The sequence below is a fragment of the Salmo salar genome, chromosome ssa17, assembly GCF_905237065.1.
Source record: "Salmo salar chromosome ssa17, Ssal_v3.1, whole genome shotgun sequence".
In the NCBI taxonomy this organism is placed as follows: Eukaryota; Metazoa; Chordata; class Actinopteri; order Salmoniformes; family Salmonidae; genus Salmo; species Salmo salar.
The window spans coordinates 22737381-22764448 of record NC_059458.1 but is presented as its reverse complement, the minus strand read 5'-3'; the positions used below and the strand labels follow the sequence as shown (position 1 = coordinate 22764448).

General features: G+C 41.3%; 2 protein-coding genes across 6 annotated transcripts in view; one reads left to right on the top strand and one right to left on the bottom strand.

Annotated features, from left to right (window-relative positions):
* The first annotated feature begins 3114 nt into the window (after positions 1 to 3114).
* LOC106575468 (T-cell surface antigen CD2) lies at positions 3115 to 6156 on the top strand. Its single transcript, XM_045699059.1, has 5 exons — positions 3115 to 3415; positions 3505 to 3750; positions 3967 to 4125; positions 4263 to 4364; positions 5873 to 6156. The coding sequence occupies exons 1-4, from the start codon at positions 3412 to 3414 to the stop codon at positions 4358 to 4360; spliced, it is 507 nt and encodes a 168-aa protein (XP_045555015.1). The 5' UTR covers positions 3115 to 3411; the 3' UTR covers positions 4361 to 4364; positions 5873 to 6156.
* Positions 6157 to 10770: 4614 nt separating this feature from the next.
* Positions 10771 to 27068, bottom strand: part of LOC106575470 (uncharacterized) — a 24567-nt gene continuing 8269 nt past the window's right edge. The window contains exons 1-8 of one of the 5 annotated variants that reach the window (XM_045699057.1): positions 17629 to 17814; positions 17220 to 17285; positions 15379 to 15405; positions 15178 to 15225; positions 13308 to 13358; positions 11752 to 11910; positions 11443 to 11532; positions 10771 to 11294 (exon numbers count right to left, since the gene is read on the bottom strand). In XM_045699057.1, the coding sequence (XP_045555013.1) occupies positions 11447 to 11532; positions 11752 to 11910; positions 13308 to 13358; positions 15178 to 15225; positions 15379 to 15403 (369 nt within the window). In that variant the 5' untranslated portion in view covers positions 15404 to 15405; positions 17220 to 17285; positions 17629 to 17814 and the 3' untranslated portion in view covers positions 10771 to 11294; positions 11443 to 11446. Of the gene's footprint in view, positions 11295 to 11442; positions 11533 to 11751; positions 11911 to 13307; positions 13359 to 15177; positions 15226 to 15378; positions 15406 to 17219; positions 17286 to 17628; positions 17897 to 18023; positions 18309 to 27068 lie in introns of those variants that run through there. The other 4 variants (XM_045699054.1, XM_045699056.1, XM_045699058.1 and 1 more) reach the window with 4 other exon arrangements.

The window sequence follows — 27068 nt, the reverse complement described above, 5'->3', positions numbered from 1 at the left end:
CAAAGCAAAAAGATGAGGGTTAGTGAGAGCATGGCTAAAACCATAGTACACCACATGCACTGGGGGTAGAGAATACTCAATAGTGTTGCTGTGGACACTGGATACTCTGACTAACACACACACCTGTTTGACCTTGCTGTGATACCGTAGCCCTACTTATGTTACTTTTCTGAGTCAATTCAGGTAGCTTTCAATATCTTGCCTGCATTTTTGTAAAACCATGGCAACCAGCATTGCACATAAAGAGATGTGCAGAAATATAATCATCATCTGTTTCTGTAGATCCTTTCCCCTTAATGTATTTGTCATGTCAGCCAGGCCAAACTTTTCAAAGTAACAGTATCTAGTTGAGTAAAATAAGGAGTCTATGGCTTCATTCCTTGTTTTGTTTTTACTTGTTGTTACCTGGTAAATAACCAACAACCATCTTGAGAAAACCGTCCATGTAAGGTGAGGAAACAGTCCATGTCAGCCGAGCGCATCTTTTTAAAGAAACACCATTTATTTCAATGAGTAAAAAAGAAGACAATTGCAATAAACAGCGCCACGCTCAGGCAGAAAACTAAACATTCTATTCTGTCCAGTCCCATCTTTTCAAAGAAAACACAATTTCATTCTATATCTATTTGAGCAAAATAAATAGTTTTGTTGTGATCAGCAGGGAATTGTAATAATTCAGGTAGAGAGCGCCACAGTGAGGTAGATACATCTGAATGTTCTATCAAAGTCAGTAGTATAGTTTCCCTAGTTGTTATATGGCTGCTACTTAGAAATACTATAACAATAAATCATTTGATGACATTCACTGCTATAAACCTTTCTCCAATATAACCGCATAGTTTACACAGACCCACCTCTGGCCTTTGACAAATACATCTCCGTGTAAAAAGGGCTCCCATGGTCTGTTTTGTCAAAGAGCTCATCATATAACCAGGTAACCAGATGACCCCAATAATTAAGGTAGTAAATGATGGTATGTTCTAATGCGAAATGTCTGGGACTTGATCGTTGTTTCCCTGTTTACTACTCAAAGATATTTTACTTAAGTCAAAAACGAAATGAACTGCAATATACTGGTCTCAAATATATTAGCTACACAGAACCATGTAAAATGAGAGGCTTTTTAAAAATGAAAATGTTTCCAGTCCAACATGCCTGACTCTGCCCACTGGGGGCGTGGTTTACGAAGCGCTCGCTGAAATATGCGCTCGTATTGTATAACACCGTCACACCGGCAAGGTGTATACTGTATACTGACTGTTTCAAGTTGACAAAAGGCTATTTGAATTTCAAAAGTGCAGGTGATGCAAGTAACACTAGATGTCAGCATAGCTCTACAATCCATGAAAACTGTAGTTCACTGGCTTGGCCTATTCCAATTCAAGCCCAGTCACCTACACCTGGGTACTTCTGGTAGACAGAGGAAAGGAAAGTTATCAACACATTCTGCGATATTGCTTTCATTTGTCTAATCCTTTCAGATGTGCTCTCCAGTAGGTATATAGGGCTCAGTTTGGAATTGGTAAGTGATTACAGTGTATGAGCTTGCCACTCCTAAGTACAGACCCAGGGTCAGTTTTGAACGATGAACTAGGGTTAGGTTGAGATAGGAAAAGCTGATCTGAAACCAGCATCATAAGTCAACATTATATGACTAATGTCGTGTCTTTGGGTACCATTAAACTGAAGACATGTTTATCAATTAACTCCCTGTAATTATTATCACGTGATTAAACTGATTAATCGTTTAATTGTAATTAACTAGGAGATCGGGGCACCAAGGAGAATATTCAGATTACAAAGTTATAATTTTCCTAACATAACTTTCCTGTACTATAATATTATATTCTATTATAGTATAGGCCGATTATCTTCTGGTTTAAATGGTGTATTTTACCTCGAGTCCAGTCTCATTCCAAACGTCGTAAATTGTTGTATCTGCACGAACCCAGTCTTTACTAAAATCATCCATACATCAATTGTCTTAAAATCATTTATTTACTACACTAAGTAATTAACAGAAAACATACAAACAGTCATTATCGTCACAAAGGATTGGTATAGTAATGTGCGCTAATGGCTAACAGGCATGGCTGGTCTGTTAGACAATGGGTCATAAACGGTCAGCTGAGAAGGTACACAGAGTTCATTAATATTAACAATTGACAATTGAAGGCTCGCTCATTCGGGAACAATTGCAATCAATATATATTTACGCTCATGTGTCGTCGTTCTTTGTTGGAGCGTCTGTTCTGTTGGGGAGTTTTGTCCACGTTCTCTCTCTCTCTCTCGGTTAGAATGAATCTTTCAGAACGACATTCATTAATGTCGTCATAGAATGGATGTTTCGTTGGTCTTCGCGTTCGATGATATAATTTACTTAGCTGCAGACTAATAATTAATATCAAAGACTTGTTCTTATTCTGTCGGTATCAATAGTCTAACTGCCTTTTTCAGGGGCAGAACGACAGATTTTTACCTTGTCAGCTCGGGGATTCGATCTTTGATATCGCAATTTTATCTCGTTATTAGAATGATTTGTATGGATGTTGTAAATGCTAGAATTATCTGGGTTACTGTGGCTAACCCAACCAGTTGAATACATCTTTTCATGATCTAAGTTAGAAACACTTGGTATAACTTGTGACACTTTATTTTACAGGCCTGTTTTAGAGCATATTCTCCTGGTAGCCTAACTGACAAATCATTTTACATTTTAGTCATTTAGCAGACACTCTTATCCAGAGCAACTTACAGTAGTGAATGCATACATTTCATTTCATGCATTTTTTTTCCTTTTTTCGTACTGGCCCCCCGTGGGAATCAAACCCACAACCATGGCGTTGCACACACCATGCTGACATTGCAAACACCATGCTCTACCAACTGAGCCACAGGGAAGACTGAGAACAGAGAATAATGAGGAACTAACAATGGACTTACTTTACTTTGAAATGTAGAATACATAATTGGTCATTTATACTGTAGATAAATGCTTGACCAAACATGTCAATAATAAGAATTGAATTAGATCACATTTTCTAATTCTTTATTGACCCCAAAATGTAATAAAAGTATGCTACCGTCAGCAACAACAGAGAATTATTCTGATCTCTTTTCTTCTCTTCTATCACAGATTCATGCCATTATTATATCCCACGTGGAGATCCCTTCTCCATCCCTCTGAATTCCAATGACTTGAGTTCGAAAGAATTAACCTGGAAACACAATGATAAAGTTATATTAAAAAGAAAGAATGGAAAGTTCAAACCAGGCAAGTCTGAGGACATCTCCAATGATGGGTCTCTTCAGCTCAAAGACCTGAAGTTGGCAGATAAAGGTACTTACAAAGCAGAGGTGTTCAACAGCGATGGGACAATTGTCACTGAGAAGTCCTTCATACTGTGTGTGATGGGTAGGTCTCTTTCTCTCTTTCTTTCCAGCCATACAAGAACTATCCTCTCCTTTAGAGACACTGACAGTGGCCATTTTGTTTCCTTCCAGAAAAGGTCTCCAAGCCCTCAGTGAAAATAACCTGTTCTAATAAGGACATCATCTTTACCTGTACCTTGACCAACATTGAGGGAGTGACTTTCCAGTGGAACCAGAACGGAAATCCCATAGATAAGAAAACAGAGCCAAATTTGACCATCCCTCTGAAACCACAGAAAAAGCCAGACACCTTCACCTGCTCTGCAGTCAACAAGGTCAGCAAGGAGACAAGTGACGCCATCAAGCCAATATGCAACGGTACAGAATGTTTTAAAGGGCTCAATCGGAATTCTCTTTGTGAATCTCTCTTTCTCTTTCCTCTGTTTTTTTCTGTCTCTCTGTTTTTCTTCTTCTGTTTCTAAAGAAAAAAGGAACTAATATCTAAGATTGGCCGCGCACCCCATAAAAAGAAAGACAAAAATAAATAATAATTCTCTCCTCTGCTCCACCCCTAATCCCCCACCCTCCTCTCAGCTGTCTCAGACTCAGGAGGTCATGGTTTACTGTTTGGTTTTGATTTCTTGACCATGGTGTGCATCCTGGCCGGGGGAGGGGGCTTGGTACTCCTCCTCATCATCATCACCTTGGTGTGCTGCTTCCGCAGCCGACGCAAGAGCCAGATGCGCTTTGAAGGTAATCGCTTCAGACCAAAGGTCAAACGTCTACGGCTATAGTGTTGGTGTTGTGTGAACAGAAACATTTACGGTATCTACAGTATCTGTCTTTCTTTTGTTCCCTCCCTCATTTCATCTGTTCATTCTCCTTCACAGAGGAAAGAGAGTTGAGACTAGACCCCCTGACCAAGGCCCAGCATCCTTACCAACAAGCAGGCCAGACAAAGCATCCTTCAGACCCAGAGGGCCCTTAATTGGGTAGGTTGGGCTTGTGGTAACAGCTACAGTGGAATTGTATCAAATAGATCAAACACATGGTTTCCAGGTGTTAGATGCCATAGCATTCGCTCCGTTCCGGCCATTATCATGAGCCGTCCTCCCCTCAGCAGCCTCACACATAGTACAAATACATGAACACAAACACACACGTACACATACAGTCTCGTGAAAAAGTACTTGCCCCCTTTCTGATTCTCTATTTTTTTATATTCTTTTGACACTGAATGTTTTTAGATCTTCAACCAAAACATAAAATTAGAAAGGGAACCGAAGTGAACAAGTAACACAACATGTGGATACTTATTTCATTGATTTAATAAACAAAGTTATGCAACACTCAATGCCCCTGTGTGAAAAAGTAATTGCCTTTACACTCAATAACTGGTTGTGCCACCTTTAGCTGCAATGACTCCAACCAAATGCTTCCTGTAATTGTTGATCAGTGTCTCACGTTGCTGTGGAGGAATTTTGGCCTACTTTTCCATGGAGAACTGCCTTAACTCAGCTAAATTTGAGGGTTTTGGCGCATTAATTGCTCGTTTCAGATCCTTGCACAACATCTGTTGGGCTTAGGTCTGGACTAGGCCATTCCAAAATGTTTATATTTGTTGCTTTTCAGCCATTCTGATGTGGACTTGCTTGTGTGTTTTTGGATCATTGTTTTACAGCATGACCCAGCTGCATTTCAGCTTCAGCTCAGGGACAGATGGCCTGACATTCTCCTTCAGAATTATCTGATACAGAGCAGAATTCATGGTTCTTTCAATGATGGCAAGTCGTCCAAGTACTGAGACAGCAAAGCATCCTCAAACCATCACACTACCACCACCAAATGTTGTGGAAGGACCTGAAACGAGCAGCTCATGCGCAAAAACCCTCAAGTATACACATTTTATTTGTTCACTCAGGTTTCCTTTATCTAATATTATGTTTTGGTTGAAGATCCAAAAATATTCAGTGTGACAAAATATGCTACAATAGAGAAAATCAGAAAGGGGACAAATACTTTTTCACAGCACTATATACACACGCATATAACAAGGTACTGATGACAGATAGTTTATATGTCTTGTAAACAGTGGCGATCTTGGTGGAGGAAAAAATAAATAAAATGCTAGATGCATGCCAGGAAAGCCACAACACAACAGTAACAAATACATGAATTGCACTATAACAGTGACAAACGGTGCCCAACAGCAGAGCTTTCTTTTCAGCATCATGGAGGGAATCCTTACCACCGCTACACCTGGCTATCAGCGGAGCCTTGTCTGGCATCGAAACAGTTCATTCAGCCTCATTTACTGCATTTTTAAATAACATAGCTGATATGGCTGACTTGCTTAAACAAATGTGGTTTCTACTGACAATGTAGATGTACAAACTATGGCATAAGGGAACGATGAGTGGATAAAAGGCAATCTGTCATTTTGATTAAGATATTAATGAGCGAACTAAGATGGACGTAGTCAATATAACTATTTGTTCAGCACTGTCAGGTCTACTCCTGCTCCTCCCCTCTGGTGTTCGACGTCGCCAGAATACAAACCATCGGTCCTGGGATTCATCATTATGCACACCTGGCATCCATCATTAAGCACACCTGCAGATCCTTATGATTCACACCTGGACGCCATTTCTTCCTTATTACCTCCCCTTTATCTGTCTCTCCCTTACGTTCATTCCTCAGTCGGTATTGTTCCTGTGTTCATGCCGCTGTTTCGTTTCATATTTGTTGTTTTGTTTCATATTTGTTGTTTTATTAAACGTTTCACCTGCTTTTCGACTTACAGTGTCATCGTTACAAGCACTTTTGAAATGTACAGCGACAGAATTCAGAACATGGGCCGTTCTTACAATATTCTCCCTGTACACCAAGTCAGAACAGTATGATAAATAAAGGGGGCATATAAGCAGACAATGAAAGTTCTTAAAATATTAAATGATGACATTTCTCTAAAACAGGCTATAGGCTACATGTGCACCACCAAGTCAGAACATTTGGCTAAGTTATAAGGGGGAAAGGGACCAAATTATTAAGGTGAGGCACGTGGGCTACTAACAGGTTTGCAAACTGATATGTGACATGTATTAACACCAAAATAACATGCAAAACTTTTTTATAGCTAAACAGATGGGGCTCTGCTGTTAAACTGCACAGAATAAACTCCACTGACTATTTTCATCAATCCACTGATTCTCAGCTCTCCAGTAGTCTGGTCCAGGGTTGTACGCTCTTTGAAGGCAACATAGATGTCCAGACCACCAAAATCCTTGTCCCAGTCTGCCTTGTTCTTCCCATGCTTCCATATGATGCTTGTGATGGGGTCAGTCACTGTGGACTTGTCCTACATCAACACGAGCTTACCCCCACTTTAAGATTAAGCTGATCTGGAAAAACAGACATTCCAAACATATAAAAGAGTATTGATGTATTCAAGTTAGAAGCCAGGGTAACGCTTTATTTTAAAGGGTATAAATGTTACTCCATTGGCATTAAGAATTACATTATTAACTTTCTGAGCTGCCCACTTTGCCCAGAATTTTCCCACTCACTGCCACTGGAGGCAACTGATTTACACTTTTCCTCTGAGGGTGTCATCATGACAATTATTGAGACACCACAAAATTACCAAGCCCTCACAGTGCATCCAAAATCAACACTTCTAATGCTTCCCACAGAGACGGTAGAGAAAGCAAGAAGCCCCACTACCCAATTTTCTCTGATCGGGGCAGGGCCACTCTGGTCTACCTATTGCCCCCGCCCCACGGAGGGGGTCCCCAGGGTGAGACATCACACTGGCTAATTGTTTCTGGGCGGTGCGGGTGAGACAAGCAGGAGGGGACAATATGTAGACCAGAGCCAGCTGTTCCCTCTCGCGTGAGCATGCCAGATATTATGGATGAACCGTGAGCTCACACGGGAAAGCATGCTCACATCACACGGTAAAAGTATACTAACGCGAGACAGGAAACACCCACTTAAGACAGGAACCGTCACAATTTTTTCAATGGTAAAAGGCCTCAGTAAAATGTTATTGACTGACCTTCATGTCTTAAAGTAATGATGGACTGTCATTTATCTTTGCTTACTTGAGCTGTTCTTGCCATAATATGGACTTGGTCTTTCACCAAATAGGACTATCTTCTGTATACCACCCTACCTTGTCCCAACACAACTGATTGGCTCAAACGCATTAAGAAGGCAACAAATTCCACAGATTAACTTTTAACAAGGCAACCTATTAATTGAAATGAATTCCAGGTGACTACATCATGAAGCTCTTTGAGAGAATGCCAAGAATGAGCAAATCTGCAATGGTGTGAAGTACTTAAGTAGTACTTTAAAGTATATTTACTTAAGTCGTTTTGGGGGGGGTATCTGTAAATTACTATTTAGGACAACTTTTACTTCACTACATTCCTAAAGAAAATAATGTACTTTTTAATCCATACATTTTCCCTGACACCCAAAAGTGTGTGTCACATTTTGAATGCTTAGCAGGACAAGAAAATTGCCTAATTCACACACTTATCAAGACAACATCTCTGGTTATTTTGCCTCTTGAAAATTTCAAGAACATTGAACGTTTCTTCAAGTGCAGTTTCAAAAACTATCAAGCGCTATGATGAAACTGGCTCTCATGAGGACCGCCACAGGAAAGGAAGACCCTGAGTTACTGCTGCAGAGGAGAAGTTCATTAGAGTTACCAGCCTCATTTTGATATCTTCACTATGATTCTACAATGTAGAAAATTGTAAATAAAGAAAAAACCCTTGAATGAGTAGGTGTGTCTAAACTTTTGACTGGTACTGTATATACATATATTTATGTTAATAATACAAACAAAATACTCCTAAATGAGCGGAGAAAAATACTCTGACAAAAGTTCTCCACAGCACCTCTTGTTAATTTCATATTTAAATATATTTGGCCTGAGTGTTTTTTGCAAAATATATAAAGGCTTTATTACAAAATACTTACATAACACACACAACACATACACTAGGATTACTGTACAACAGGGGGAAATGATCATGTCAATATAAGCAAGCAAATAATTCAGTTAAAATATAGTAGGCCTAAGGTATGTACAGGGCATTCCTCTGCTTTATGTTGACATGTGCATAACACTTGCTAGCAATAATTGTGTTCTTAAATAGAAGAGAGGACAGGTGGAAGCTCAGAAATATGCAGAGTAGAAGAGGCAGCTTTGGAAATGACTTACTAAAGGAGATTAAAATGAACTAACGCGTGTAACGTTGCCACATTAAATGTGATATGAAACAGAATAAATGGTCATGCATGTATTCCTTGCCATGATGTAAGTGCCGCAGAGTGGATATTCTGTTGATTGGCCAGAAATGATACCTGTCAATTTAAGTATGTGGTGTGAAGAACAGAGAGGAAATCTTTTTGGGAAATCTTTTAAGTAAAATAGTTCCATAATGGTGTAGTTTAAACGTGTTCAACTGGATTATTTGCCAAAAAAAGGGAAATGACTGGACTTCCATTCAACACCACAGAGTGATGAGTGTATATGATCGAATGTGAATTTTTTATTGACTCTCCTGCTCTTACTAATGGAATATAATTTATATTTTTTGTGGATTTACCTTTTTTTGGGAAAGAACTGAATAATTCTTCGGAATCCTGGATTTAAAGGACATTTTTGGTTGAACTGAATCTCTTTTTTACTTTGTAACAGCTGTCGTAGAGAGGGGACCAAAGCGCAGCATGTTGAGTGCTCATGATGAAATGTATTTTAACTCAAACACTAAAGACAAAAATAACAAAGAGAAAAAAACGAAAGCTCACAGTTCTGTCAGGTACATAGACTAAACAGAATACAACTACCCACAAACACAGGTGGGGAAAAAACCCTACTTAAGTATGATCTCCAATTAGAGACAACGAGGACCAGCTGCCTCTAATTGGAGATCATCACAAAAAAACAACATAGAAATAGAAAACTAGAACTAAACATAGATATAGAAAACATAGAAAAACACAAAACACCCCCTGTCACGCTCTGACCTACTCTACCACAGAAAATAAGATCTTACTATGGTCAGGACGTGACAGTATCCCCCCCCCCAAAGGTACAGACTCCGAATGCTCCTAAAAAACTAAAAACGGGAGGGTAGAGTGGGTAACTCCTGTTTATGGCGGCTCTAGTGCAGTCCACATAAGGTTATCCTCCAGCAGAGGAGGCGGCTCTGGTTCGGGGTGTAACCCCCGCTGATCCCTCTGCTTTAGTACCACCGGACCGTGGATCGTCGAAGGAACCGGACTGTAGGTCATCGCTGGAGGCTCCGGGCTGGGGAGCGTCGCTGGAGGCTCTGTGCCATGGATCATCACTGAAGGCTTCGGACCATAGATCATCACTGAAGGCTTCTTTCGTGGAGCTGGAATCGGTCTCACCGGACTAGGGAACATCGCTGGAGGCTCCGGACTGGGAAACGTCACAGAGTTCTGGACTAGGGAACATCGCTGGAGGCCAGGTGCGCAGAGCAGGCACAGGGTATACTGGGCCGTGGAGGCGCGCTGGAGGTCTGGAGCTTATGGCTGGCACAACCCGTCCTGGCTGGATAACCCCCGTAGCCCGGCAAGCGCGGGGCGATGAAACAGGTTGCACAGGTTTGTGCTGGCGAACTGGGGGTACCGTGCGTAGAGCTGGCGCAGGATAACCTGGGTCGAAGAGACGCACCAGAGACCAGGAACGCTGAGCAGGCACACTCCTTCCTGGCTGAATGCCAACTCTAGCACGGCAACTGTGGGAAGCTTGCACCGTGCGCACCGGGCTGTAGCTGCGCACTGGCGACAGTGTGCACCCCCACATAACACGGTGCTTGCTCGATCACTCACCCCCCACGGTAAGCACAGGGAGTTGGCTCAGGTCTCCACCCCCCCAAAGCCTCTTGTGCTTGCCTTGTTGCCGGGCTAGTTCCTCTTCTCGTCGCCGCTCTACTCTTGCTGCCTCCACCTGTTCCAATGGGAGGCGATCCCATCCAGCTTTGATCTCCTCCCACGTCCAGGATCCCTTGCAGTACAGAATTTCTTCCCAGGTCCATTCCTGTCCACACTGCTTGGTCCTTTTGTGGTGGGTAGTTCTGTAACGGCTGTCGTAGAGAGGGGACCAAAGCGCAGCGTGTTGAGTGCTCATGATGAAATCTGTTTTAACGCAAAAACACTAAAGACAAAATAACAAAGAGAAAAAACGAAAGCTCACAGTTCTGTCAGGTACATAGACTAAACAGAATACAACTACCCACAAACACAGGTGGAAAAAACCCTACTTAAGTATGATCTCCAATTAGAGACAACGAGGACCAGCTGCCTCTAACTGGAGATAACACCCCCCCCCCCCCCAAAAAAAACATAGAAATAGAAAACTAGAACTAAACATAGATATAGAAAACATAGAAAAACACAAAACACCCCCTGTCACGCCCTGACCTACTCTACCATAGAAAATAACATCTTACTATGGTCAGGACGTGACAGACTTTGACCTTTGGACTACTGACGGTATTGACTATTAATTTGATTGCTGGTTATATCTGATACAAGAAAGCCTTATTGCGTTTCTTATCAAAGCATTAATATGATGCTTTAAAGGTGCTTTGCTTTGTTGGGGTTGTGCATTTTATACTTTCTCTAAATTGCAAAAAGGTCTTCTAGGGGTCAAACTATTCCCAGTCCTTGTTTTAATAAAGCACACTTGTTCAGAAAGGACCAGTGATGTTATAAATGGACCTCAGTTTCACCGAACACAAGCCAGTCTATTGCTATGGAAATGTTCTCTGAACGTTAGAATGCCTTGTCGTCCAGTGCTGGTAACCCAGATGAGAAGGTGGGTTCTCTTGTCTTCATGATCCTCTGTGTACCTCTGGTCCACAGTTCCCTGTCTAGAGAGACATCAGTTAGTAGGAACAAGAGTTGGTAACAGACTAACAGTCTACTTATAGTGAGTTGACCAGAGTGTGGGAAGAAGTATTGCACAATAAATGCAAATGAAGTGAAAACAGTCTACATTCTTATCACACACCAACTTACCGTCCTACAATGCTGAATTCTCTTCTGCTGCACCCTCTCCATTGCCATTGTCGTACTTCACCCTGTCTTCGTTCAGCAGCACGAACCCCTCTGCAAGACAACACATTAGGAGAACTGAACTGGAGAAATGAAATCATTCAGAATTAATGTGATTCAAGAATACTGTAAATACAATGGCACTGATTTCTGCTCTGTTATGACAGTTTAAGATGATGCCGGTCTTTCCCATCTATTTGAGCCTGAGGTCTGTACATTTATCCTGATGCATTCAGAGGGACTTGAGGTTTACTATCCCTTTCTCATACACACCTCCATTTGCCTCTCCTTCAGCTGCGTTTAGGTCGCCCCCTGGTGCGGCGCTGTCATCCGTTTTAGACACATCCGTGCCCACTGGTGCAGCACTGCCATCTGTTTTAGACACATCCGCGCCCACTGGTGCAGCGCTGCCATCCGTTTTAGACTCGCCCACTGAGGAAACAGAGGGTAAAACATGTACTACAGCCTCTCTCCTGAACCACCAGTGTTTCCCAGACAGTGGTTTCTTAGACAGGACAAGCACTCCCACCCACCACAATCCTCAACATATTTGATTGTAGAATTCCAGTGGAATGCCACTTTCACCTCAAATCTGTAACCAGCTGTCCATCTAACCTTTTAACGTGAGTAAAGTACATGTCCGATTAAAAAAATGTCATGACCAGCCTGATGGAAACAGCTAATGTCAGTAAACTTTCCAAACGGCGACAAAACACGCTAGACAAGGTGGGATCTTTTTGTGTCTTTCAAATTAATTATGTGAGAAATTACAGTGGAAACGCTTTTATGCACAAATATTGATATAATAACCATCATATTAAAGTAAACTTGAAGTCACGCAATGACATTTTGTGTGGTCCTCCCACTACGACTTGGGAAAGTACGCAGTTTACTAGGCTACAGACAAAAGAAATGATGAACTTCACAAGGTGGTGAAAGTGCAAGGTGATGAACTTGATGCTCCTTTCCAATAAATGTTGACATTCTTATTCTGGTGTTTGATTCAGGCTAAACTTTGAACATTGAGATATTAACCTGATAGAACATGATAGATCAGACGTATGGTGTATATAAAGGAGATCTGTAGAAAGACAGAGTGGCTGTGGAATGTGCTGGGTGGACGGGAGAGAGTCACGGGAGTGCGATACGAGAGGACATCTGTGGATTAGGCGAAGGAGGGGTTGAGGTCAGGTCAGATCCCCTGAAAGGAGAACTAATGGTTATATTATCCTGTTATCTTCTTCCTGTCGAACCATAAGATGTAAGGATTGGAGAGAAGGAGGGGTGTCTCAAGTGGAGTATATATACACTTGTGATGGTGAAAATGTTTTTTTTTTGTCTGAATACAGCTGTGTCGACCCTTTGGGAAGAATTTAGCTTGGTCAAGCTTCTCTAGTGTCCGTGAGTTATTTACTCTGAAAAATAAGAACCTAACACTGGGACCATGATGATTGATGGTTGGCTGCTGTTTGACAAATTAAAAAAAATCTGATTTTTGTCCATAATAATCTCATAATGTATACTATGCCCGCACTGTATCTGCGAGACGTTGGCTAGAGGGCCCATTTTTTTGTGACAAAAACATCAGTAGAGTTGATAATGGGATGGAAACCCACTTAAGTTGTATTTTTTATTCAGTAGATGGGAAATTAACTGCAAAAGTTATTTATGTGCACTACATCATCACGCACAGCCTTTTATCCGCAACAAGTCAGTTTAATGGAAACATCTCTCTGGTGGGAAAACATGCATATTGTTTTTATGAAGATTTTAGAATATTCACATGGAAATCTGTCACCAATTGGATGGAAACCTAGCTAGTGTCTTACCTTCATGTTTTGTCACCGGCTTCACACTGTTGGCATTGTTGCCAGCCGTCCCTGAGGACAGAATAACAAAGTTTGTCTATAAATCATCTCCCCCAGTTAAGGGCTGTATGACTCCTATCATGTCTGTGGGTAGTGGAGCTTACAGAGGGGAGTTTTGTTCACAGTTGCACCAAATGATATTTCAGCATAACCCTTCATCTGCTTTGAACAATCAAAGCTGGATTCTAGCAAAGTTCTGTGGACGTACCATCACAGAAGAAATCACTAACCACACAACGAGAATTAAGTTCCTATGATATTCTGAGATACGCAGATACACATCTAATACAGTCTAAAATGAGCTCATGATTTCAGGAAATCCAAGATTCTGTAGAAAAACGATGGAGAAAAGTGGCAAGACCACAAGCAATGAGCTGTTGAAGATTTCTCCTACATTGACACTAAGCTACTTCAATAGAGGACACAACAGAGAACACTAACAAACTGGTGTACTGTATATGCACACCTTAAATCTACTGTAAATACAGGTAGAACAGGGATCATTTCAGAATGACTGTCAGCAAAATGGTGTAGATAGTAGTGGTACTTGCCCCCACTCACCTACAAGTTGCCTCTTACTAACCTTCTATTTTGATAATAACAACTTCACAATAAAGTACACCAGTAAGCATAGCATCATACACAGTGACTTCCTGCTTACAGTTATCAACAGAATTCAAATAAAACAGCAATCTAAATTCTTGTGATATTCTGAGATATGCAGATGAGCATTTATGCTACTTCTGCTGTATGACGACAAAACCTGCAAAGGTCTTCAGATGTTGAAACAAAACATGGAAGCAGTTCTGATAACTCAAAATGTTCTGATTGACAGTTCAAATAAAACAGAAGACTCACACTGAAGCGCATTAAATAATTGGCTTTTGGAACATACAAACTAGCAAGGGGTGACAGTGACGATCTTTATCCACAGTGTTACCTCAATGGGTGACGTTTTGACAGTGCAAAAATGCATAGATGTAAAGAGAAACCAAAACCAAACAAATTATTTCAAAAACTCATCACGGAACTTAATTTAAAGCACATTTTCCTTGCAGATTCCAACTGCATCATATACATTTTATATATGCTAGCCCACACACTGCTAACTTTAAACTCACATTAGTAATCACCTTCTCATACTGTATGTAGATGTCACTAAAACATGCTCTTCAAATAAATATCACCACAAATAATATGAGAAACACATTTCTGACAACATCTCCACATATCTGCATTGTCAAAATGGCCCCATAGAAGTACCATGTAAAAGGTGCGTTAGTGTTACTACCTGTGTTAGTGGACTGATTGTTATTATTCTGATTCATGGAGTAATCTCCAGAAGACTTCTCCCCTACAGTGCTATAAATTGTATCCATGGCAACCTCAGAGAGAACCCCTGAAGCTCCAAGGTTGGTGACCTGATCATCCCCTACAGTGTGATAAACAGTATCCGGGGCAACAGAATTCTGATTGTTGCCTGCATCCCCTGTAAAGTTACACCATCCATCAACATTGTTTACAGTAAACAGAGTAGAAGAGGTTCCTTGAATTTAGGAGGTATTTGCCCTTTAGGATGCATAAGGTTATGATGAGAAAACGTGGAAATATTCTGGGTGGTGGGATTACAGCTGTGCACTCTCTCACACACACACACACACACACACACACACACACACACACACACACACACACACACACACACACACACACACACACACACACACACACACACACACACACACACACACACACATTGATTAAAACAGGTTTCAGGATTTCTGGGATGGCACAAAACCAACACTCAGAGTCAAGTTAAGGTAACACTTACCACACATTCCACAAAAAAGCTTGCTCAAAATGTCGATCCAAGTGTATCCTGAGATGAAAAAGGCACACAAAAATGTAAGACATTATTAACAGTTTCATTCAAATGGTTCTTTGTTAGTACTGGAATCCAAATGTAAATGATTTTATTGTAAAGCAGTGAGTATGAAGAATTGAGACAGGAAGAGACAGATAATCGTCCTACCAGTCCTTTTCTTCCACACCAACATTCCTGAGGAGTAAAAAAATGTGTATTTTATTTTCCAAGTTGATCCATGGTTGTGTATCTTATGTATTAGCTATGTCAGAGTGAGATATAACCCCTCTTAAAGTAGAAGTCTGTGTAGTAACCATTCTATCAGCTATTGAGTAGGACTTCACCCACATTTACATGTTTAAACTGCAATAAGGAGACATCATTTCTGAGAGCATTCATACAGTACCTGCACAAGGCTAACTTCAAATCAATGTGAAAGTAACCAGTGCATTAAATAGCTGACGGCGAATGCAAACTATGCTAGATAAATCCTACACATGCATTGAAATAAAAGGTAAACATCAAAGGACATACTTAGGCCTACAATCGACAAGAACGAATGAAGACAAACAAACTCAAAGAATGACAAAATATACACATGCTTTTTTAAAGGGAGTTAACATGCTGACCACTCCACTGGTGTTGCAAAATAAATGTACACATACTATGCATTCAGAAGGTATTCAGAACCTTTCCCATTTTCCAAATTTTCTTACATTATAACCTTATTCTAAAATTAATAAAATAAAAAAATGCCCTCATCAATCTACACACAATACCCCATAATAAAACAGCGAAAACAGGTTTTTAGAAATGTTTGCAAATTTAAAATAAAATAAAAAACAGAAATACCTTATTTACATAAGTATTCAGACCCTTCGCTATGAGACTCGAAATTGAGCTGACTGGCAAAACAAACTGATACTCTCTGTTCTCTGCTTTCTAAAAGTGAAAGAAAAGGCACCATGCTGGCAGCTGCTCTCTGAGCCATGCCATCCAATACTCTAAACAGCCGTTGCATTTTAAATCGGGATTGGAATGATTTTAGTCTACTTTCTTAAATGATTGTTCTTGAGCTACCCTGCTATACCCAATGGATGCCCCTGGTGGAAACCCCCATGGTTGGTGAGCAACTGATTAAATGTAACCTACCCAACCCTGGAAACTCCCTACTTCTTATGGTAAACCCACACACACACAGCCAAAATGAAGCATCCTTTAATGGACCTGTAGATAGGCCTTATGCACAGTCACATTAAAGTTAAAGGGTGTGGTCGATATTGTATGGAAAACGTTGCATACTTGTGCGACTAGGGGAGAATCTCAGTGGCATACTCCTTGCGTCCTCTCTCCTCTCTACTACTTCTCAAAACCCATTGGATGAGAAAGCCAGAGGTCCCTACTCTCTGACCTTCTCCTCCAATGGGTTTTGAGAAGGAAGCGAGGAGTAAACAATTCAGATTCTACCCATGACTTATTATTAGCAGTTTCCTAACATTATGTTTTATTGACTTGTGTTGGGATGTACATCAAGTGCGCTGCGATGGCGGGAAGTATTTGCATAAAGTTCAGCTTTCCCTGACTTTGATCCCGCCCTATTTTGAATAATAATAGGGTGGATGTAGCCTATGACAAAGGTAAAATAATCTAGCCAGTGATTTCACATCTATGCAATATCCATTGTACGATAAACATATTTTTAGGTTACCACAAAGTCATTGCTATCCTTTTAGCTGATTAATTCATATTAGACTAATCCATACTGTGAACTGTCCAAATTGATGCCTCCTTGTGACACATTATGAATGAAGACAGTGCCCTACAGCAGGTGGTGCATCTAACCCCCTGTCTTGTCTGTAGCAGTAGCCTGAACACTACTGTAGATACATGTAGAACAAGTATCCCCTTCAGGGGGTATAGCTCACTGTTGTTGCTGCTGTTATGTCAACCTGTGCTTCAGAACTATGTACATGTGCAGTGTTCTGTTACTATAGATGTGCTGTTCTTACCTGTTATGACAATGAAAACAAATGCTACAATGGCAGTGACAACAACAAAATCTCTGATGGAAGGCTCTGAAATGAAAACACATTTTGTATTGATACTTTGACAGGAGTTGATCAGGAATTCAACATAGTGCAGCATTCAAAATGTCCTACAACACCAGCAGTGTTACTGACAAATCAATACATAAGACTAACATACTTATGAGGTGGCAGCATAGCCTAGTGTTTAGAGTGTTGGACTAGTAACTGAAAGGTTGGAAGATCAAATTCCTGAGCTAAGGTAAAAATCTGTTGTTCTGCCCCTGAACAAGGCAGTTAACCCACTGTTCCTAGGCTGTCATTGAAAATAAGAATTTGTTCTTAACTGACTTGCCTAGTTAAATAAAGGTAAAATAAATGAGTGTCAACTCACCTGGACCAAACACCTCTATTAATTGGCTTGCTGACTTCCTCACTAACAGTGTTCTTCAGCTTGCAGGTGTACTTGTAACCATTGTTTGATTTGTCAGTGTTGTTCTTAGAGACACTATGCTGTTTGTCTAAGACCTCCCACACCCCCTCTCCCACTTTCCAGCTGTAGGTGACAGGTTCAGCATCAGTGGTGTCCCCCTCACAGGTCAGAGTGCAGATGGTTTTGTTGGCGTTACAGGAAGAAGTGATTGTGGGTTTTGGGACTGCCTCTGTAAATAGAGGAAAGAAACAGCAATAATTACGGAAAATGCTTGTGAGGCACTGCACAACCTGCTGTTTCATATAGAGGCATTCACACACACACATACACACACACACACAGAAAGAAACACTTACTGATAACAGACAGTGTATATGTCTTGTCAAGCAGTTTGCTGTTGAACTCCACAGAATAAACTCCACTGTCTGTTTTCATCAATCCACTGATTCTCAGCTCTCCAGTAGTCTGGTCCAGGGTTGTGCGCTCTTTGAAGGCAGCATAGATGTCCAGATCAAAGTCCTTGTACCACTCTGCCACCTTGTTCTTCCCATGCTTCCATAGGATGCCTGTGATGGAGTCAGGCACTGTGGACTTGTCCGGCGTCAACAGGAGCTCACCTCCCACTTTATAATAAAGATCCTCTGGAAAAGCAGACATTTCATACATGTATCAGAGTATCAATGCATCCAGGGTGACACATTATGGTTAGGGTATAAATATGTAGTCCTAACCCTATTGGCATTGAAAGGGACATTATTATTCATCTTTACTTTTTATGTCTAGAATTCTGCTTGCTGGGTGTATCTGGTCTATGTAGTCTGCCCACTTTGACTAGTATTTCCCCCTCACCACCACCACTGGAGCAGAAATGTATCTAGACTACACTACAGATGCAAGTCTTTTTTTACACCCTGTCCACTATTATATCACTAACTAGGTTTCCATCCAATCTGCGACAGATTTTCATGCTATTATTCTAAAATCTGCAAGAAACAATACGCACATTTTCCCACCAGAAAGATGTTTCCATCAAACAGACTTTTTGAGAATAAAAGGCTGTGTGTGATGACGTAGTGCACATGAGTGTATGGAACTCCCTTCTATCTTATATAGCGCAAGTGAACAGCAAAGCTGGTTTAAAAACAACAACTAAATCTACACCTCACGGCACAACGCCTCTCCCCCATGTGACCTACTTCTATGTATGTATTGACATGTACGTGTAACTGATAGATGCACACACACACTACATGTTAATGTTTTTAAATGTATGTAAATCGTAAAGTCTTTTGTCAATAATGTCACCATTGGCGTCGGCTAATGCCTACTCTGGTCTTGGCACCTGCGTTCTAGCCAACAGCTCTCAGATACAGTGCGGGTAGGCTGTGCTGGTAGGCTAGTCTACATGATGAGATTATCACGGCAGTCAAGTATCGATAATCATGTCACCAGAATAAGACCCTCGATATTTATTGGAAAGGAGCATTAAGATTGCGTGCACTTTCACCACCCTGGGAAGTTCATCATAACTTATTTCCAGGGGCACCACTTTGTTTTTAGAAGTGGGTGGGAAATAACTTAGCAGGGCGTCTGGGGGTCCCAACATTTTTTGGGGCATCTAAAGCCATTTTTACACAATCCACTATGCCATCTCTATTTAGAACAAAAAGAAAGCACAAATGCCCACAATCATCAAGCTAGGTAAGAAATCAATATTAAATATGTTTAAGTGATTAATAAGACTAAACTTGATCAAAGGTAATTCAATAATAAATATTGTGTAGCACCTTTAACCAATAGCCTAACAAATGAACAACTCTTGACCCCCACCAGACCGACCCCCACCAGTCTAGTCAATAACTCAACTCTCTCCAAACACAAGTTCCTTCCCAGCTCCTACCTTTCATTTTCTTTGTTCACTAGGGAACGTTTTGGAAACAAAAAAACACAAAAAAACACATACGGTCTATCCATCCATCCATCTATAGCTTAATGTGCTTTCCTGTACAGATTCATGGCCTGGTCAAGTTCGGCCCTCTTGTTCCCTTTGCAGCCAAGGTACAACATAGACATGGATGGAACACTGGTCACTTTAATAATGTTTACATAATGTTTAACCCACTTCATATGTATATACTGTATTCTAGTTAAGGTCTATCCTATTCTACTATTGCTGTACATAAACTATTCTATCCTACGTATTCTTCACATACAGAGCATTCGGAAAGTATTCAGACCCCTTGACTTTTTCCACATTTTGTTGCGTTACAGCCTTATTCTAAAAGGGATTAAATATTTTTTTCTTCATCAATCTACACACACTACCCCATAATGACAAAGTAAAAACTGGTTTTTAGAATATTTTGCGAATTTATTAAAAGTAAAAAACTGAAATATAACATTTACATAAGTATTCAGACCCTTTACTAAGTACTTTGTTGAAGCACCTTTGGCAGCGATTACAGCCTCAAGTCTTCTTGCGTATGACACCACAAGCTTGGCACACCTGTATTTAGAGAGTTTCTCCCATTCTTCTCTGAAGATCCTCTTAAGCTCTGTCAGGTGGTATGGGGAGCATTGCTGCACACCTATTTTCAGGTCTCGAGATGTTCGATCGAGTTCAAGTCCAGGTTCTGGCTGGGTCACTCAAGGAGAGACTCCTGCATTGTCTTGGCTGTGTGCTTAAGGTCGTTGTCCTGTTGGAAGGTGAACCTTCACCCCAGTCTGAGGTCCTGAGCACTCTGGAGCAGGTTTTCATCAAGGATCTCTCTATACTTTGCTCCCTTCATCTTTCCCTCGATCCTGACGAGTCTCCCTGTCCCTGCCACTGAAAAACATCCCCATAGCATGATGCTACCACCACAATGCTTCACCGTCGAGATGGTGCCAGGTTTCCTCAAGACGTGACGCTTGACATTCAGGTCAAATAGTTCATTCTTGATTTCATCAGACCAGAGAATCTTGTTTCTCATGATCTGAGAGTCCTTTAGGTGCCTTTTGGGAAACTCCAAGTGGGCTGTCATGTGCCTTTTACTGAAGAGCGTCTTTTGTCTGGCCACTCTACCATAAAGGCTGTAACGCGGGTCGTATTAAGGGGACCAAGGTGCAGCATGTATAGTGCTCATATTTACTTTTAATGAATACACTTTAACAAAACAACAAAACGACTGACAACAGTTCCGTCAGATGACATACACTAAACAGAAAACAACTACCCACAAAAAACCCAGGAAGAAAAACCGCTACTTAAATATGATCTCCAATCAGAGGCAACGAGGATCAGCTGCCTGCAATTGGAGATCAACCCAAACAACCCCAACATAGAAATAGAAAAACTAGAACTAAAACATAGAAATAGAAGACATAGAAAAACCCAAAACACCCCCTGTCACGCCCTGACCTACTCTACTATAGAAAATGACATCTTACTAGGGTCAGGATGTGACAAAGGCCTGATTGGTGGAGTGCTGCAGAGATGGTTGTCCTTCTGGAAGGTTCTCCCTTCTCCACAGAGGAACTCTGTCAAAGTGACCATCAGGTTCTTGTTCACCTCCCTGACCAAGGCCCTTCTCCCCCGATTGCCGGGCAGACAGCTCCAGGAAGAGTCTTGGTGGTTCCAAAGTTCTTCCGTTTAAGAATGATGGAGGCCACTGTGTTCTTGGGGACCTTCAATGCTGCAGAAATGTTTTGGTACCCTTCCCCAGATCTGTGCCTCGACACAATCTTGCCTCGGAGTTATACAGACAATTCCTTCAACCTCATGGCTTGGTTTTTGCTCTGACATTCACTTTCAACTGTGGGACCGTATATAGACAGGTGTGTGCCTTTCCAAATCAGGTCCAATCAATTGAATTTACCACAGGTGGACTCCAATCAAGTTGTAGAAACATCTCAAGGATGATCAATGGAAACAGGATGCACCTGAGCTTAATTTCGAGTCTCATAGCGAAGGGTCTGAATAATTATGTAAATAAGTATATCGTTTTTTTACAAACATTTCTAAAAACCTGTTTTCGCTTTGTCATTATGGGGTATTGTGTGAGATTGATGAGGATTTGTTGTTATTTAATCCATTTTAGAATAAGGCTGTAACGTAACAAAATGTGGAAAAAGTCTGAATACTTTCCGAATGCAGTGTACACCGCAAATATACATTAACACACAGAAATAGCAAAAATTAATTTCATAGGACTAATAGTACTGTAGATCTCTTTTTACTTGCACACAATATAGCTGGGTACCCCCGTCCTGTCCCTAGGGGGTCCACCACCCTGCAGCGCCCCAACCCAACACACCCCACCCAGCTTTAGGATCTTAGTGAAACATATATTATTGGTTTCGGGTGTGTTAGGCCAAGACCAGAGTGACCACCCACAGGACTGCAGACCCCCAGCAGCTAGGGATTGCCGAAAGAGATGTGGGTATGTTTTCAATACAGACTCCTTTAGTCATACTGAATTCCATATAAGGCATCCAGACCTTATGAAAGTTTCCCAGTATACCCTTAATCTGGTAATAGATCAAAGCTAGTGATACATAACCAACTTTCCAATTAATGGCAATACATTTCTTATCCGCTATAAATGCAGTTTCTTCAGATAAGTCTCCAATATCAACATTTAAAGCAAACAAAAACAGGGCGAAGGGAGAATCTGTAGGACTGCTGAGATAAAAGAACATACTCTTTGTCAGAATTCAGCCAGCTTTCACAAGAACATAACATATGCACATATGCCCCCTTTTGTGTTTTACACCTCCAGCAGAGGAATGACATTTCCGAGTGCATGTTATTCAGTTACACTGGCATATAGTACATTCTGTGGGTGGTCTTAAACTGCAGTAATTTATATCTGAGATGATATGAACCTGACTGGGCATTCAAACATATCTGTATCCATTCATCATCATCAATAGCTTATACCAGGACTTCCTCACATTTTTGTTTTACATGTTTTGTGTCATCGGGAAAAGCCTCTATTAACCCTTGATACAGTTAGGAAATCAACTTCGGAGGTTTGTCAGACTGCCTTAAAATAGCATCTGGCTTGTCCAGTGTTTCCTGCACAGAGAGTGTTGTATCTGCAAACATTCCCCTGAGATCCATCACAGACTGGTCTTCCCTGACTGTCTGACCCTGCTGAGACCCCTGTCAACATCTGATCCTCCTAAAATGAGGCATGACAAAGAATTACCTTGGTGTACATTTATACATTATATCATCCAAGAATAGAATCAATGGTTCATTCATTGAAATGACCATTATTCCCAGATCCCAGACTATAGCTTTAAACTGCTGTCCTGTAGCTACTGTAGGTCTACCCATCAATTCAAGATGGAACTTTGTATCATTCACTGATATTGTTAATATACTGCTAAATTCACCTGAGCTCTGTAGACTGGCCTTCCCTGGCTGTCTGACCCTGCTGGGACCCCTGTCACCATCTGATCCTGCTAAGACATGATGAGCATAATGTTGTGTACTGACTGTGTACTAGAGGGCTGCTTTCCCGCGGGATGTCTGCGGGTTCCGACAGAGATCATTGCGGCTCGGTCTGTAGGTGGGAGCGGGTGGTCAGACAGACGACTTTGGGATGAAAACACTGTATTTAGATTGTCCCACAGATTATTTGGAAACTGTCCTCTTTCTGCTTTGTATGTGTTAGCCTACCTATTGTATTAAAACCACATATTATTCGCATTATTCACACACTCAAAATTCGCTGCTTCAACTTTAGTAGCCTACTTCTCCTAGTTGGGCCTGAGAGTTCAAGTGTGTCTAGTATGTGTGGACTCATTGAGATAGAGTAGGCTGCCTACCTGAGTGGAGAACCATGTGGCAGTTAACTTAAATATGAAATTAACTTCTTTGGGATAGGGGGCAGTATTTTCACGGCCGGATAAAAAAAAGTACCCGATTTAATCTGGTTACTACTCCTGCCCAGAAACTAGAATATGCATACAATTAGTAGATATGGATAGAAAACACTCTAAAGTTTCTAAAACTGTTTGAATGGTGTCTGTGAGTATAACAGAACTCATATGGCAGGCCAACACCTGAGAAGATTCCCTGCAGGAAGTGCCCTGTCTGACAATTTGTTGTCCTTCTGTTACATCTCTATCGACATTACAGCATCTGTGCTGTAACGTGACACTTTCTAAGGCTTCCATTGGCTCTCTAAAGCCTCCAGAAAGTGGAATGGGGTGTCTGCTGTCTCTGGGCAAAGTATAGGAGCAGGGTTTGTAAGTGGTCAGCCTGGGGATGGAGATGCGAGGTCACGAGAACTCGCCATGTTTTTCTTTCTCTCCTTGAATGAATACAACGTTGCCCGGTTGGAATATTATCGCTATTTTATGAGAAAAATAGCATAAAAATTGATTTTAAACAGCGTTTGACATGCTTCTAAGGTCGGTAATGGAATATTTTGAATTTTTTTGTCACGAAATGCGCTCGCACGTTACCCTTCGGATAGTGACCTGAATGCACAAACAAAATGGAGGTATTTGGATATAACTATGGATCATTTGGAACCAAAACAACATTTGTTGTTGAAGTAGAAGTCCTGGGAGTGCATTCTGACGAAGAACAGCAAAGGTAATCCAATTTTCTAATAGTAATTCTGAGTTTAGGTGACCCCGAAGTTGGCGGATGTCAAAATAGCTAGCCGTGATGGCCGTGCTATGTACTCAGAATATTGCAAAATGTGCTTTCGCCAAAAGCTATTTTAAAATCGGACATAGCGATTGCATAAAGGAGTTATGTATCTATAATTCTTAAAATAATTGTTATGTATTTTGTCAACGTTTATCATGAGTAATTTAGTAAATTCACCGGAGGTTTTCGGTGGGTATGCTAGTTCTGAACATCACATGCTAATGTAAAAAGCAGTTTTTTGATATAAATATGAACTTGATTGAACAAAACATGCATGTATTGTATAACATAATGTCCTAGGAGTGTCATCTGATGAAGATCATCAAAGGTTAGTGCTGCATTTAGCTGTGGTTTGGGTTTATGTGACATATATGCTTGCTTGGAAAATGGCTGTGTGATTATTTGTGTCTATATACTCTCCTAACATAATCTAATGTTTTGCTTTCGCTGTAAAGCCTTTTTGAAATCGGACAATGTGGTTAGATTAACGAGAATCTTATCTTTAAAATGGTGTAAAATAGTTAATTGTTTGAGAAAATTGAATTGTGGTATTTTAGTTGGTTTTGTATTTCAAGCCGTGCGATGCCATTGGCTGTTGGCTAGGGGTTCCGCAGGCGGAACGGGGTTCCGCTAGCGGAACGTCTGTCCTCAATTAACTGAAATATGATTAGACTGTAGTTTACTACAGTGTCTGTAAATAAATATTGATATTGGAAAGAAGGAGGGTGCAACGTAAGTCAAAGTGGAATCAAAACATTTAATCATCATTGAAAAGGAAAAGGCACAACACACACATAGGTTAGGCTACTATGGTGAGCGAGCGTTGCACCTTTTTAATAAGTATTGATTACCCATTTATTTGTCTCTGCCTGCAAATCGTCCTCCTAAAAGGCAGGCTATATCCTATAGGCCTATGCATAACGTAGCAAGTGTCGTTGTCATCATTCTTGCTGCCTCCAGTTCAGTAGCCATACCTGTGCATGTGGTCTCAATTAAATAGTGTAGGCTATAGCTTACGCATGGGCAGAGAAGCGCGGGGCAGTTACACTACATGACCAAAATTATGTGGACACCTGCTCGTCGAACATCTTTCCAAAATCATGGGCATTAATAAGGAGTTGGTCCCCCCTTTGTTGCTATATCAGCCTCCACTCTTCTGGGAAGGTTTCCTCTAGATGTTGGAACATTGCTGTGGGGACTTGCTTCCATTCAGCCACAAGAGCATTAGTGAGGTCGGGCACTGATGTTGGGCGATTAGGCCTGGCTCGCAGTCGGTGTTCCAATTCATCCCAAAGGTGTTTGATGGGGTTGAGGTCAGGGATCTGTGTAGGCCAGTCAAGTTCTTCCACACCAATCTTGACAAACCATTTATGTATGGAACTCGCTATGTGCACGGGGGCATTGTCATGCTGAAACAGGAAAGAGCTTTCCCCAAACTGTTGCCACAAAGTTGGAAGCACAGAAATGTCTTGAATGTCATTGTATGCTGTCGCGTTAAGATTTCTCTTCACTGGAACTAAAGGTCCTAGCCCAAACCATGAAAAAGCCCCACACCATTATTCCTCCTCCACCAAACTTTACAGTTGGCACTATGCATTCAGGCAGGTAGCGTTCTCCTGGCATCCGCCAAAACAAGATTTGTCCGTTGGACTGCCAGATGGTGAAGTGTGATTCATTACTACAGAGAACGCGTTTCCACTGCTCCAGAGTCCAATGGTGGCGAGCTTTACACCACTCCAGCTGACGCTTGGCATTGCGCATGGTGATCTTAGGCTTGTGTGCGGCTGCTCGGTCATGGAAATCCATTTCATGAAGCTCCCGACGAACAGTTGTTCCCGGCCAACGCAAATCGTTTGGGCTCCCGAGTGGCGCAGCGGTCTAAGGCAATGCATCTCAGTGCAAGAGGTGTCACTACAGACCCTGGTTCTATCCCGGGCTGTATCACAACTGCCGGTGATTGGGAGTCCCATAGGGTGGCACACAATTGACCAAGCGTCGTCCGGGTTAGGGGAGGGTTTGGCTGGGGTAGGCCATCATTGTAAAATAAGAATTTGTTCTTAACTGACTTGCCTAGTTAAATAAAGGTAAAATAAAATAGTGCTGATGTTGCTTCCAGAGGTAGCTTGGAACTTGGTAGTGAGTATTGCAACTGAGGACAGACAATCCTGCTGTGTGAGCTTGTGTGGCCTATCTCTTCGCGGCTGAGCCGTTGTTGCTCCTAGATGTTTCCACTTCACACTAATAACAGCACTTACAGTTGACCGGGGCAGCTCTAGCAAGGTGGAAATTTGACAAACTGACTTGTTGGAAAGGTGACATCCTATCACGGTGCCACATTGAAAGTCACTGAGCTCTTCAGTACGGGCCATTCTACTGTCAATGTATGTCTATGGAGATTGCATGGCGGTGTGCTTGATTTTATACACCTGTCAGCAACGGGTGTGGCTGAAATAGCTAAATCCACAAATTTGAAGGGGTGTCCACATACACTACATGTCCAAAATTATCTTTCCAAGGAAATATACTTCCTAAATAGGCCTATCATTAAGCTATAGTTTACTACATTGCATAGAAAGGCCTAAATATTGATCACCCATATTTATCCTTCTGAAAATCTTACCACTCCTATAAAGTAGGCTATAAGAATAGCTCAATCTCTCCAACTCTGCTTTCTTCAACCTACATCTAGCATATTGGCTGATCTACCCCAGTAATACAGATAGCCTAATATAAGGGCCATATGAGAATC